Here is a 15,035-nt window from a genome sequence, read left to right as displayed (position 1 = left end):
CCCCGCCTCCACTCACTCACTCAGCTCAGAGATCCACTGGTTGACGATCACACGTTGATCTGATTGGTTACAAGGTAGATTGTGACGTCAGAAACACCAGCGATTTCAAAGCGTGTGTTTGAGACTGTCTTTGGTTCACTGCAGTTTTAAGGAGAAAATACTCAGCAATGGTGTCCAACAACAACCAGGCCGTTATTTCCGGCGTGACGATCGAGTCTGTCCCAAAAATACCTCTCAATGCGCCCTCGTGGACTCGCGCCAAGGGCCCTATAGGTCTGCACTAACAAACAAACTACAAGTCCTGCTTTAATTGCTTTGGCTGTTTGTCTTGACAGGGGTCCATTAAGATGCATCTGCAGAGATCTCCACTTCTCTACGCCGACCGGCACCCGGTGCACAAGGCCGATGTGGTGACCGGATTCAACCAGATCCTGCTGGAGAAAACCTGACAGGACTTCTCATCTCCTCCTCATGCTGCTAAAAGCTTTCATGCAATCAGTGCACCTTTGAAATACACTACATCAAAGGGTTCGTTCACCCTAAAATGAAAACTCTGTCAGTGATTACTCTCCCTCATGTTGTTCAACCCCGGGAGACTTTCGTTCATCTTCAGAACACAAATTAATATATTTTTGATTAAATCTGAGAGCTGTCTCACTCCTCCATAGGCTCACTATTGGCCAGCATCACACACATGACCAGCGTCGGCCAATAGTGAGCCTCCGTTCTGACGTACAGCCCTGTTACACTACGTGAACTCACTCAGAGGCACACAGAAGAACATGAGTTGAATAAAGTCATTATTTTAGTTTGTTTTTGCGCACAAAAAGTATTCTCGTCGCTTGATAAACTTAAGGTTGAGCCGCTGTAGTCACTCGGACTATTTTAAACATTGTCTTTATTAACTTTCTGGACCGGCAAGTTTCAATAACAGAGAAGCCTATGGAGGAGTGAGACAGCTCTCAGATTTAATAAAAAATATCTTCATTTGTGTTCTGAAGATGAACGAAGGTCTTACGGGGTTGAACAACATGAGGGAGAGTCATTACTGACAGAACTTTCATTTTTGGGTGAACGAACCCTTGAAGTGATATTAAACATTTAGCTGCCTTATTGTTAGTGCAATTCAGCGTTTAGTTGTATTTACTCTCAGCATGAAGCACAAGTGCCTTTTAATTGTCCTGCGTGTTTAATCAGTCCTGTAGAGCGTTTTATAACTCTAATAATGTTTAAATAATGTTTCTTGCACAGCTTTAAAGTGATATTTATACCGTAAATATATAAAGTGATTTATTTTATAGATAAGAATTTATTCATAATGTGCTGCTGATGTATCCCAAATTCTGGTATTTAATTTGATTTGTATTAAAGTCCCCCGTCATTAATCATTTTATACGTTAAAACTCTTCTCCGATCACCAAAATTACATATTTTAACATAAATTCTTCATGCCTTAAAATAGCTTGAATGTAACTCGACACCCTTGCTTCATTTAGTATCCACGGATTAATGAATATGCTAATTAGCCCCGCCTCCACTCACTCACACCAGCTCAGATTACCTGATCCACTGGGGGTCTTAAATATCAGTGTACAAACTGATGACATAATAGGTTTTAAAGGGGCTATATGTTAGAATTATCATTGAATAATCATTTTTATTGTCAATGTATGAACAGCTTGTAACGAAACTTAAAAACGAGACCTTCCCAGACTTCCTAGCTGATTTTTATGTTCAGGACTCGGGACGTTTTTGGCGGGAAAATCTCAGATGTGTGTTTTCCACCGAGAGCATCTCTTCTGTTCACTGATACATGAAACTAATGCTTATACAATGTTCAGGATAATGCTGAAAGAGCCGTTCTGGACTGTAATGTCAATGTGTCGTGCGAAGAAAAGAGATTCATTCAAACTACAGTCTCACAGAGTCAGATCTATATAGTCTCAAATATACTTTATAATCAAACTATCATAACAGTGTGATGTTAATGAGCTCATCTGTCGAGAACATCACATCTCTATGATCAGATGCTTTCTGAACTGATGTTTCTCATTTTTGTTGTGTGTTTATTGTGTTATTGAGAGGAAAGAATAGCACATATTCACATATTCATCTAAACGTCGCTCTCAGCAGTGGACAACGTCGGGATATTCGTTAACAGTAAATCGCTGCAAAGGTATTTTCAACCTCTAAGCGGAGAACGAGTATATCGGAGACTTGAATCACATTCAGTCGCTTGTGCGTTACGTGATCTCGAGTGCGAAGCTGCTGCTGCAATTCACTTAACGGCCACCGGTGTCGCTAATAACAAGAGTTTCTCAATTCTACATATAGCACCTTTAAAACGTTAGAATGATATTATTTAAAATATAATATAATAACTGAGATGATGGAGAACATAGTATTGATAAAGACAAGTTTTGTACACTTTGCATGATATCTTTTTTTTATTTATTCATTGCACAATGTAAGACATGAAACACTACATGATAAAATACTGGGAAAAGCTGTTGCTGTTGATGCTCTTACCAAAGCAAACTGAATTAATGTACCATTTGCATATGTATTTGTAGTTTTCTTAATCTTGTCGGATTACTTAACACACCGACTGCACACGCACAACACAACATTCCTCCTTAAATCAAAGGTGTTTTTGGTTATGAAATATGTGCATTTATTACCAAAAATAATCAATATTTGTAATCTCAGGGCATTAATCAACATAACGTGTGACTATAATACAGGTGTTTTTTGTTTGTGCTCAGGTACTGCTTTAACAAACCAATCAAAAACTTTGTCAAACTTTGATAATTCAAATAAAAATCATTACAGGCTTCTTTATGAACATTTTATTAATTATACAAGGCATGATGGTGTGTAATAAATGACTGGATGCAGTATTGCATGCGAGACAACATAAAGGCTCAGTAATATGTTGAGAAAACATGGATATTCAACAAATATTTCTAAATACTAAAGGTTGAGAGCTATATGAGTTTATTTGTCAGACATAAGTCTAAATTACTCATTACTCTGATTGTATTCAAAAGATATTTGTTTAATACATAAACATTTGTGCACAAAAACCAATGGACTGACTTGTTGCATGTTGTTCATTAGGAATTGGTCCATATGTGACAGTTCAATAAAATCAGTATTCGTCATCAACGCTCTCTGCTTGTGTAGGTTCAATGATTTTTAAGCACTGATCAGCAAACTCCACGAACAGCGGCTCCTGCATGGCGTCTTTCATGGCTTTGGCTTTATTTCCAGCCGAGTCGACCGACATCATTAGCTGTCGGAGATGAGGATTCCTCAACAGATCCTTCAGCGCCTCTGAATCTCCTGTGTGAAGGAGAAACATCTGTGAAACTGCCTCACAAACAGCACTGAAAGGGTTCATCCAAGCTCACTACTGGCCAGCATCACACACATGACCAGCGTCGGCCAATAGTGAGCCTCCGTTCTGACGTACAGCCCTGTTACACTACGTGAACTCACTCAGAGACACACAGAAGAATATGAAGAGTTGAATAAAGTCGTTATTTTAGTTTGTTTTTTTGCGCACAGAAAGTATTCTCGTCGCTTGATAAACTTAAGGTTGAGCCACTGTAGTCACTTGGACTATTTTAAACATTGTCTTTACTAACTTTCTGGGCCGGCAAGTTTCAATAACAGAGAAGCCTGTGGAGGAGTGAGACAGCTCTCAGATTTAATCAAAAATATCTTCATTTGTGTACTGAAGATGAACGAGAGTCTGACGGGGTTGAACAAAATGAGGGAGAGTAATTACTGACAGAACTTTAATTTTTGGGTGAACGAACCCTTTAAGACTGATATCATTTATTATTACACGGCTCTGTGGAATACTTGATTCTGATTGGTCAATCGCACCATTATTCCCCGATAGCAACCGCTGAGAACAGAAACACAGGCTCATCCGGGTCACTGAAGTCAGCAGCGCTATATGCTCGCTAGGAAAGTTTTTTTCTTCGTGGACGTTTTGCATTTGGTGAGCTGATAAAATATTAAACCTCAGTCAAATAAATATTTTGTGTACAGGTATTTAATTATGCCATCCAGTATGAGGACTCGCTCTCTCGTTTCATACAAACGCAGCGGCTGCCATTTTGTGATTTATTGTTTTGTACACTGTTGGATTATAAGATACAAACAGGTACGATTTTAAAACAGTTTAAACTGAAATCAATATCTCTTATCTCCATAATTATTTATGTGGTAAAATTCTGTGTAATAAGTGGTACCGTATCTCTTAAACGTCCGTCTAGTTTGAACTTGCAGCGCTATAGCAACGGCTCGCTCTCTCAGCAAAGGTTTGCGTTTAAAGACCAAATCAAATATTTCAACTCAGATCAATATTTCCTCATCACCGTGTCGGGGGTTTATTCTGAGATAATAACCGTCTGGATGAATATTATCCCTTACATACCGAGCTGCTGAAGTTTCTGTAACGGCACTTTGTCAGTGTGACTGTCTTCATCAAGGAGATCCTCAACAATCCACGGCTGTTCGGCTGAAATCAAACAGTCAAACCAACATTTATTAAGACACCTTCAACATTTCTCACAGTATCACAGTTTATTCGCTATAGATTAGTAAATGGTAATAAAATTATCAGTTAATAAATATCAGTTGATATTTGACTGGTTTTGTCCATCCTTCTGTTAGACTGTCTCACACATGAATGATGTTGAATATCTGTCAGCTGTTCAATTTAACTACACAATTAGATAATACCAGTTTAGCTCAACCAATCACCAAGCAATGCTTCATTGTGTTCAGTCTGTGTGTAAAAAGAGCATTAGCAATTAAAGAAAAAACACTTAAGAAAACATGATCAGCTCAAAGTGTCTGAATCATTTTTGGTCTCAATTTTTTTAAATAAATTTTACTGGTAGTCACTATGAAGAATGTTTGGGTATAATATGTCACAGTTTACTTTATTTTGATATCCTGACACTCACATAATTGAACTATAGAGTCCTGCACACACTAGTAAAAAAAATATATATATATATATATATATATGTATCTGGTGTATGAATAATTTTTGGTTTGACTGTATTTATATCATGATGTAAATGTAATATGGCTGTTGATTTTAGTAACGTGTGTGTGGATCACTCACTCACCGCTGCTCACTGGAGTCGGGCTGATGGAGGCCGGATCGGGTTCTTTAATTGGTTGACATGAATCTATCAGAGCAAAGAGAAATAAAGGCTTACATTGACTTGTTTTTTTTATGTATAAGTATAAGACACAACATGACTAATAACTAGACGAGTGAAGTTTGATGACAAACTTTAATGTTGGCTGGAAGTTTAAAATAACTTGCTTGATGTTTGAAAGTTTTACTCAGAGAAAGTAAAAAAATAAATGTTACTGGCACGTTTTAACATGATTTAACCCATTGCTTGTCTTTTTAGCATGTTGCTAGCATAATTAGGATGTTAGCATGTTGCTGGCATGCTGTTAACACGGTTTAACATGCTACTAGCATGTTTAACACATTGCTAACATGTTTGAGCGTTTTGCTGGCATTATTAATATGTTGCTAACATGATTTAACACATTGCTAGAATGATTTAACATTTTGCAATCATGTTGCTAGCATAATTTAACACATTGGTAACATATTTTAACATGTTAGCATGATTAGCATGTTGCTAGCATGATTTAACAATGCAAAAATTTGTTAGCATGTTGTTGGCATGTTGCTGACATGATTTAAAGGGGTCATATAATGGTACATGCACTTTTACAAGTTGGTTGTACTGAAATGTGTGTTGGCAGTGCCTGTACACAACCATCATAAAATGATACAAATCCATCCAGTGTTTTTTTTTTTATCTCCTTATATGTTTTCCCCCATCTCAAATCAAGCCGTTCGACCTAGTGACGTCACACGGTCGGATGCCCCTCCCACGATTGTTGATTGACAGCAGCGTTTCAACACAGACCCGCCCTCGCTCGTGAGCGAGCTGTCAATCATAGTCTGCGCGGACCGGTGCAGAGCACTGTCTATGAGCAGAATGGCGTGTAAGCGATTGTGGTGTTCTGTTCTTGGGTGTAATAAGGAACACTGCAGTCATTTTGATGTTCCTAAATCCGAACCGCTGAAGACGGAGTGGCTGAGTTTGTTTTCGAAGGGAATATTCCCCACGATCAACGTCAATGCTTTCATGTTTGCGCGAATCATTTCACACACCAGACTGCTTTACAAACGAGGGTCAGTATAAAGCTGGTTTTGCTAAGAAGCTGCAGAAAAAAGGATCGGTACCAACTATTCGTGTTCCTGCTGCACCTCCAGAAGAAGTGAGTGTAACGTTTTATTAACCTTTATATTAATCTTTGCAAATCGCTTGCACGCTTCACGATGAATGCGTCTAAGGTTTACACTCAGGTAACATTACGGCATGTTTTCAATGTACGACGTTCTCAATATAATTCATAATCCCACGTTTATAATGAACAACGCGTTATGGTTATTGTGTTAACAAACGGTGTCCGCACAGAACAGAGGGGCGGGGTGAGCAAAGCTCATTATCATTTAAAGACACATGCACTTAAACGGCGTGCTGAAAACAGAGCTGTTTTTGACCAGGTAAAATGAGTGTTTTCTTACAATACTAATGAGAATTTTTAATTAAAGTATATTACAAACTTTTAATTTAGACCCTAAAGAATCATATTAGCTTGTACAAAAATGGCATTATATGACTCCTTTAACATGTTGCAAGCTTAATTTGGCACATCATTAGCATGTCTTATATCATTGCTAGCATGAATTAACACGTTGATAGGATGTTGCTAACATGATTTAAAGTCTCCTTGTAGTCAATTATTTTATCCCTTAAAACTCATCTTTGATCACCACATGTAAACGTTTTTTTTTCTTCATGTCTTAAAATATCTTGAATGTAACTCGACACCCTTGCCTTATTTAAATTGATGTATGCTGTTCTATGAATATGCAAATGAGCCCCGCCTCCACTCACTCACTCAGCTCAGAGATCCACTGGTTGACGATCACACGTTGATCTGATTGGTTACAAGGTAGATTGTGACGTCAGAAACACCAGCGATTTCAAAGCGTGTTTTTGAGACTGTCTTTGGTTCACTGCAGTTTTAAGGAGAAAATACTCAGCAATGGTGTCGACTTATGAATTTACACATGCTTTGTCTTAAAGCAGATTAAAAACACCACATACACACATAAACAACATTAAAAGCTGGATTTTCACCACAAGGGGACTTTAACACATTGCTATCATGTTTTAGTATGTTGTCCTAGGATAGTCGTCAAGCTTTGCTAGTGATAGACAGCTTAAGTTAAAAATAAGTCTTTTGGTACAAAAGTTTTGACTCCCTCAATGAAAGTCTATGGGACTTTTCATAAAGTCTCAGAAGAAGAAGAAATAAAGAGTGGATCAGTATGTCGGCTTTATCTAGCCAAAATAATCATTTCTAATAACAATTGTATTTGTAGTAGCAGTAGTATTATAATGTAAATACTAATAATAATGCATTATTATTTTATTAAATTAATGATAAATCAGTACAGCATGCTTGCAACGCCAAGCTCATGGGTTCGATACCCAGGGAACTGCAAGTCTTTTAGATAAAAGCATCTGCCAAATACGTAAATGTGAATATTTATAAATAGAATAGTGGACGTACCATCATCTTTGTGTCTTTTAAAGCAACTCACTGAACAACTAGAAGAAAAAGAAAGGTGTTATTTAACAATGATTGTAGTGTCTAAAAAGCAAAAGTTATTGATATAAACAATCGAACATGAATACATGACTTACTATCTGATTCTGCAGGCCGGACATCTGTATTTAGGAACATGTTCGCTGCAAACTCCACACAGCTGCATGACTGATCTCTTAAAACAAAATAAAACAACGCAGATGATGTTACGTAGCCTGTAGTTACTGGAACCACGTGTTTGTGTTGTTGACAGCGTGTAGGACTTTTAACTCATTTCCTGTAGGGAACACTTCCGGTGTAGAGTGCTGAGGTCACGGTGTCCTTCCCCACGTGTGTGTGTGTGAGACAGCGGTCAGCAGCGCGAGCGAGCATCTCTCAGAAGAACCGAAGTCATGTTGAAGTCTGTGAGTCGCGCGGTTCAGCTCGCGGCGCGTCTGTCCAGCAGGAGCTCCGCGTCGCCCGCGTCCGCCATCAGCCCCGCGCCGCGTCTCAGCAGAACCTTCAGCCGGTCCATCTGGAGCCTGAGCTGCAGCAGCGGCGCGTCGTCAGGGTCCAGGCCGAGGCTCCTCACTGCGACGCGGGCGCTGCCGACGCTGTCCTGCGGCTGTGGGAGTCTGCACACCGAGGGTAACACCAGTTATCTGTGTAAAGCTCGTTTCTATGGGATATGTGTAGAGGCTAACTCTAAAAATGTTACTTTTACTATCGTTAATAACTTAATCGGTCAGAGAGGAGAAACAAGACATATAGTACCAGGGTTATTTTAGTTAACCGAACCACAAAACAAGTTCGTTTCTTGAAATAAAATAAACGTCAATTGAAATAAAATATTAAAAGCCTTTTTCAGCTATAAGGCGACTTTTCTCATTTTCATTTATTTAATTAAATAAACATTAATGAACTATGGAAGCTTGTGTCCACCTCTGAATAATAAAAAGGGTATTACTAATTTTTATAACGCAGTTTTTGCTTTTCCCCGCAATTGTGAGTTTATATCTCTCAGTTCTGGCTTTTCTCAGAATTGCGTAATATTAACTCGCAATTGCGTGTTATAAAGTCATATAAAAACTCGCAGTTCTGAGAAAAAAGTTATTTTCCCCCTCAGAAATTGACTTTACAATGCGAGTTTATATTTCACAATTCTGACTTTATGAAATGCAATTGTGAGTTTGTATTGCACAATTGTAAGTCAGAATTCTGAGATTTAAACTCGCAATTGCGAGAAAAAAAGTCAGACTGTGAAATATAAACAAAATTTGGAGAAATAGTCCGAATCGTCAGAAACAAACTTGCAGTTGAGAGAAAAAAAAGTTACAATTGCAATTCTTAGAAAAAAAGTCAGGATTCTAGGAAAAGTCAGAATTGCAAGGAAAAAAGTCGCAATTGCGAGAAAAATAAGGTCATAATTACGAGATTAAAAACTCACAATTGTGAGAGGTAAGTCAAAATTGTGAAATATAAACTCGAAGTTGCGAAAAAAGTAAGAATTGCAAGATATAAATTCAGAGTTACGAGAAAATAAATTCAGAATTGCAAGAAAAAAAGTCAGAATTTCGGGAAAAAAGTGAAATATATATTCGCAATTGGGAGAAAAAAAGTTAGAATTATGAGATAGACGTAATAAAAAAAAAAAATCTATGGCGGAAATAATAAACACTATAGAGCTATTTAAAAAAAACACATAATCTAATCTAACTAAATTACTAACTAAAGTTTAAATGAAAACAGAAAATAACTCCTAATTCAAATAAAACGTTACAAGATTAATTAGAATATTCCGTGATATTAAAGGTGATGTCATATCATGCAATATTTGCATATGTGTCATCAGAGCATGGCAACAGGAGGCCTTGAGATTGACAGATGCCAGGAGACGAACGACAACACGTCACATTAACCGACCAATGAGATCTCATGATTCATCAGTAGTGTTGTTAGTAAATCATGCATGTGTGTCTTTATTCTCCAGGCGATAAAGCGTTTGGAGAGTTTCTCAATGATGAAATCAAAGAAGAAAAGAAGATCCAGAAGAACGCGAGTCTTCCTAAAATGTCCGGCGGGTGGGAGCTGGAGCTGAACGGCACAGAAGCTAAACTCATCCGCTCGCTGGCCGGAGAAAAGTACGCTTGTGTTTCAGACAATCACATTAATATGTTAATTCAAAGAAGTGTGTAATGTTGCTGTTTGATCATGAAGAAGCTTTTGAGTTCTTCTCTATATCAGTGTCAGTGTTTCTGAACTCCTGAAACGCCTCCATTGTAGTCTTGAGTTTCTTCCGGGAACGAACACGTCACAATATTCCTCATTTAAATAATTAATGCGCAGAATAAAGGGGCGGGGCCTGGTTGAGTGAGTTAGTAGTGTGTTAAACTGGCGGTTATGGAAAGGGGCGGGACATTTCCCAAACACACTCAAAGTGCTCGACCAATCACAACACACTGCTCCAGCCGACCAATCAGAGCACAGTGTGCTTTTCAGAAGGAGGGGCTTCATAGAGACAGGAAGTAAACAGAGCGTTACTGACAGACTGGGAAGAGAGGAGCTGCAACAATGGAGAATATGAGGAGAATAATCAACATTCAAGCAGGAAAACCTGTTCTAGTAGAGCCTGAACACAAGAAGACTTTAACAAAAGGCACAATAGATTGAGCTGTATTGAGCAGATTTATAGTGTCATCTGCAGAGCTTTTATGATCGTTCGTGTCCTTCGCTGTAATAATACATCATGTGTGTGATGTGTGTGTGTGTGTGTGTGTGTGTGTGTTTGACAGAGTCACCGTCACGTTCAATGTGAACAACAGCATCCCGCCACAGCTGGAGGAAGAGCACGAGCAAACGCAGAAGGGTCAGGAGGAAGAGGTATCGTCACGCTCTGCAGCCGGGGAAACTGGGATACCTAGCTACCTAAATCCCTCAAACCGTTCAAGTCGTTGCCATTTTAATTGTTGTTATGTGATGTTACAGTAGTGAAGTGGAGATTTTAGAAAATAAAGGTTACAACATAAAATCAAAGTTATAAAGTTTAACATAAAGTTTAACATCTTATATTATAAAGTCAGAATTGCGAGATATGAGCACAAAATTGGGAGATAAAAGTCAGATTTGCGCGATAATTCAGAATTGCGAGGTAAAAAGTCGCAATTGTGAGATCTAAGCATAATTTTGAGTGTCAGAATTGTTAGAAACACTCGTTGAGAGTAAAAAAAGTCAGAATTGCGAGGTAAAACGTCACAAATGCAGAAAAAAGTCAGAATTCTAAGAAAAATATCAGAATTGCGAGAAAAAAGCAAAATTGAGAAATAGTCAGAATTGTGAGATTTAAATTCGCAATTGCGTGAAAAAAAAGAAGGTAGAATGTGAGATATAAACAAAATTTGAAAAAAGTTAGAATTGTGAGAAACAAAAAGTCAGAATCGCAATTCTAGGAAAACTGTCAGAATTAAGGGGTAAAAAAAATCGGAATTGCGAGAAAAGTCTAAATTCAGAATTGTAAAATATAAACTCGCAGCTGCGAAAAAAATGTCAGAATCGCAATTCTAAGAAAAAATCTGAATTGCGCGAATTTTTTTGCCTGATAAAATATTTTCCAGCTTGGCATAACTATAAAAATGTATATTCAGTATTACAATGCCCATGGAGTTAATTTCCGTATTCTAGAAATCACACTTTTAGGCCCCGTCCACACTACTGCGTTTTCGTGTAAAAACGGAGACCTTTTGCTACGTTTGCACCTCCCGTCCACACTAAAACGGCAAAAACTGAGAAGTTTAGAAACGCTGCCGACCCGTTTTTCGTTTTGAATCTCCGGAGGGCATTTTAGTGTGGACGGGTCAAAACGGAGGACTTTAGAAACGATGACGTAGTAGAGGCTCACGCTCGGCTCTATGATTGGGTGTCATCAGTCATGGCGTATATCTTTGCTAGCAGCTGTTGTGCAAGTAAATTCTGCATTTTACAATGCTAACTGCCTACATGCGCCGGAGGCAAGCTATTATTCGAGCGATCTGTGACAATTCCCGGTAAAATAGTGACAATGTGACAGTTCCCGATAAAATAGTTTACGTTTGACAATTCCCGGTATCAACCGTGTACATGGAGCGTCGGTTTTGGTTTAACCCGGGAAGAACCAGCGCATGGTGGGATAATTTTATCAATGAAGTTGTGTTTACACCGGCTCGCGCATGCCCAGTGTTGGTGAATGGTCACGTGATCCGCGTTTTCAGTCGTTTTAATGTGGACGGAGATCAATTCTAATACGCAGCTAAAACGCTGGTGTGGACGGAGATCGTATTCGTTTTAATTCTCCGTTTCTAAACGAAAACGCAGTAGTGTGGACGGGGCCAAAAAGTCAGAATCGGAATTCTAGGAAAACTGTCAGAATTGTGAGGTAAAAAAATCGGAATTGCGAGAAAAGTCTAAATTCAGAATTGTAAAATATAAACTCGCAGCCGCGAAAAAAATGTCAGAATCGCAATTCTAAGAAAAAATCTGAATTAGCGAGAAAACATTTTTTTGCCTGATAAAATATTTTCCAGCTTGACATAACTGTAAAAATGTATATTCAGTATTATAATGCCCATGGAGTTAATTTCCATATTCTAGAAATCACACTTTTAAAATCAGGCCTTCTGGTTGGACGAGAGTTGTTGAGGCGGTGAATTAAAATCAGAAATAATATCTTGATTTTCAGTCGTTCTAGATGATTTTAATGCTTGTTTTGTCTTATTTATGAGTGTGAGACGCTGCTTTAAAGACGTTGCAGAATCGAGCGGCTCGACTAGCTTGTTTCTGATGCATCTTTCCTGTGTTTTTCAGCCTGACATCGTCTCGACGCCCAATTTTGTGGTTGAGGTGACCAAACAGGGCGCAAAGAATTCACTAGTGTTTGACTGTCATTTCCCAGAGGATGAGGTGGGTTTCATTCCTCTTCCATCCGTCGCACACAGCGTTCACAATCAAAAGATGTGTGTGTTCTCATTCATCTCACTGGATTTGTGCACAGACCAGTCACGGTGACGGCGAGGAGGAGAGCGACATCTTCTCCATCCGAGAGGTCAGTTTCCAGCCCGAGGGCGACACGGACTGGAAGGACACCAGTTACACGCTCAACACAGACTCTCTGGACTGGGTTAGTCAAGTCTTCGTTTCTCTAGCGCTTCACACACTGCAGATTGTTTCTGAAAATAAGTCAATGTTGCAAAGTAACACAGTTTCAGCTCTAGTGTAATTATTCAGCTCAATTCAGGTCAATTACAGGTCATCAATTATGAAATTAATTTGAATTTGGATGTGTAATTTTCTTTCACACCACTAGAGGGCGCATGATGTATTTATGTTGTCAAGTTGGCACAGAGTTGACTGAACAAACTTCACGTTTTGTGATGAAATGGTGCATTAGTGCACACTTTATTTTTCCCATAGGGAGTTAAAAAAAAGTCTTCGTTAAAGTGTTATAAGCCATGAACCGAACCAATCGGCTACGAGGAGAATCACAACACTACTAACTTTGAGGTCAAGCAAAACGTTCTGGAAAATCTGACAAAAACACAGTTTAAGACTGTGAACACAACAGCTTCAGTGAGAACGACAATCCCATGAATCACTGTGAACAGCATAATCCAGTTAAAAATGGAGAAATATTAAACTACTCATTTACAAATGTAGATTTTTATATATATATATATATATATATATATAAAAATCTACATTTGTAAATGCTTTTTTTTTTATTGCATTGCGATTGCTATATACACCATACATATACACACACACACACACACACACACACATACATATATATATATATATATATATATATATATATATATATATACACACATACCAACATTTCAGTATTTTGAGAGTGTAGAGAGACAGACTACATCATTCGCAGTGCTTCATGGGAGTTATTTTGGTTGTTTCGATTCTGATTGGTGGAATTTTCTGTGCAGCATCATGGGTAATGTAGTTTTTCACCACAAATTCAGAAAATTTGTAGCAGAAAAAAAACTTGTACACTTTAACAGTTTATTAGTTCTCGTTAAAAATACATTTTTACTCCCAGAACCCTACTCTTATTAAATAGCTTTTGTAAAAAGTGCATAAAATAACTTTTTTTGTTTGTTTTTGACCAAAGAAACAGACAATAAATGGATTGGAATATCTAACTTTGTTCAAATGGATATTGCATTTTATATTTAATCTGTTTATGAAACAAACGCGTCAAAACCAACGATCTAAAAATAAGACGCATTCACTGCGACAAACATAGTGTACAAAATAATGACGACGTGTAGCTGTGAATTCGTCCTGTTTTTAGATAGTTGTTTTTTTTTCATAAACAGATTAAATATAAAATGCAATAATCATACCTTTGAACATAAAGTTAGATATTCCAACACATTTACTAGTTTCTTAATCCATGATGTAAAAATAGGACGTGTCATTATTCAGCGCACAAAACACTGATAGTAAGAAAGATAGAAGATACATAATCATAATCCATGCAAGTTCACAGATGAGAATGACTCCACTGGCCGATCATATAAACGCACGCCTGTGCCCTCTGACCCCTCAGGCCCTGTACGATCATCTGATGGACTTCCTGGCGGACCGCGGCGTGGACAACACGTTTGCGGACGAGCTGATGGAGATGAGCACGGCGCTGGAGCATCAGGAGTACATCAAGTTCCTGGAGAATCTCAGCACTTTCGTCAAATGCAAATAATCTCTGTGAAGCTTCTGATGACACAGTGAAGATGAAGGCTGAATAGTTTTGTATTTAATTTTATAACATTTTTTCAAGTTATGTGCACACCGGTTCAGATGTCAGATGGCTTTACAGGTCGAGAATGTGAACTGAACATCTGTGAGAAATAAAACTGAGGGGAAATATGGAGCCGTTTGTCCTGCTTTACTCTCAATATAATATAAGTGTTGCTAAAAGCCCAAAAAATAAATATATTCTCATTAATGTAATGGTTTAGATAGATGTTCAGAGTTCATTTGACTTCCTGAAGAGTGACATTTAGATTTATGCATTTAGCAGATGCTTTTATCCAAAGCGACTTACAAAAGAAAACGGTAATGCATCAAAAAGCCACAATATTAGTAATATTCAGTGCCAGGTTTATTACACAACTAGATTAGGAGAAATCAGCATTAAACATGCAGGACTTCCTGTGGCTAAACACTGAAAGATATTATAGTTATTATTTTTCATGGTGCAGAAATAACACTAGTAGTAGTAGTTTATTTCTTCGGTCATTATGAACATTTAAATCTTAGGTCACATGTAA

General features: G+C 38.0%; 3 protein-coding genes across 3 annotated transcripts in view; 2 read left to right on the top strand and 1 right to left on the bottom strand.

Annotated features, from left to right (window-relative positions):
- Window positions 1-577, top strand: part of myo19 (myosin XIX) — a 40,813-nt gene extending 40,236 nt beyond the window's left edge. Inside the window, exon 23 of the mRNA XM_084413873.1 lies at window positions 336-577. Coding sequence (XP_084269999.1) covers window positions 336-449 — 114 coding nt within the window. The 3' untranslated portion in view covers window positions 450-577. The remainder of the gene's footprint in view (window positions 1-335) is intronic.
- Window positions 578-2,791: 2,214 nt separating this feature from the next.
- znhit3 (zinc finger, HIT-type containing 3) lies at window positions 2,792-7,975 on the bottom strand. The gene is made up of 5 exons (XM_084415065.1): window positions 7,836-7,975; window positions 7,702-7,739; window positions 5,154-5,216; window positions 4,451-4,534; window positions 2,792-3,345 (listed from the first exon to the last, which is right to left on the bottom strand). Exons 1-5 carry the CDS (start codon window positions 7,901-7,903, stop codon window positions 3,152-3,154), a joined length of 447 nt encoding a protein of 148 aa, XP_084271191.1. The 5' UTR covers window positions 7,904-7,975; the 3' UTR covers window positions 2,792-3,151.
- A 154-nt stretch (window positions 7,976-8,129) lies between these two features.
- c1qbp (complement component 1, q subcomponent binding protein) lies at window positions 8,130-14,635 on the top strand (the record flags this gene model as incomplete). The annotated part of the gene is made up of 6 exons (XM_084415062.1): window positions 8,130-8,364; window positions 9,707-9,857; window positions 10,509-10,596; window positions 12,553-12,648; window positions 12,740-12,865; window positions 14,315-14,635. 6 exons carry the CDS (start codon window positions 8,130-8,132, stop codon window positions 14,462-14,464), a joined length of 846 nt encoding a protein of 281 aa, XP_084271188.1. The 3' UTR covers window positions 14,465-14,635.
- Between the last annotated feature and the right edge of the window lie 400 nt (window positions 14,636-15,035).

The sequence above is a fragment of the Rutilus rutilus genome, assembly GCF_951802725.1.
Source record: "Rutilus rutilus genome assembly, chromosome: 7".
Taxonomy (NCBI): domain Eukaryota; kingdom Metazoa; phylum Chordata; class Actinopteri; order Cypriniformes; family Leuciscidae; genus Rutilus; species Rutilus rutilus.
Note: the sequence above shows the minus strand (reverse complement) of the source record. Positions and strands in the feature narration are given on the sequence as shown.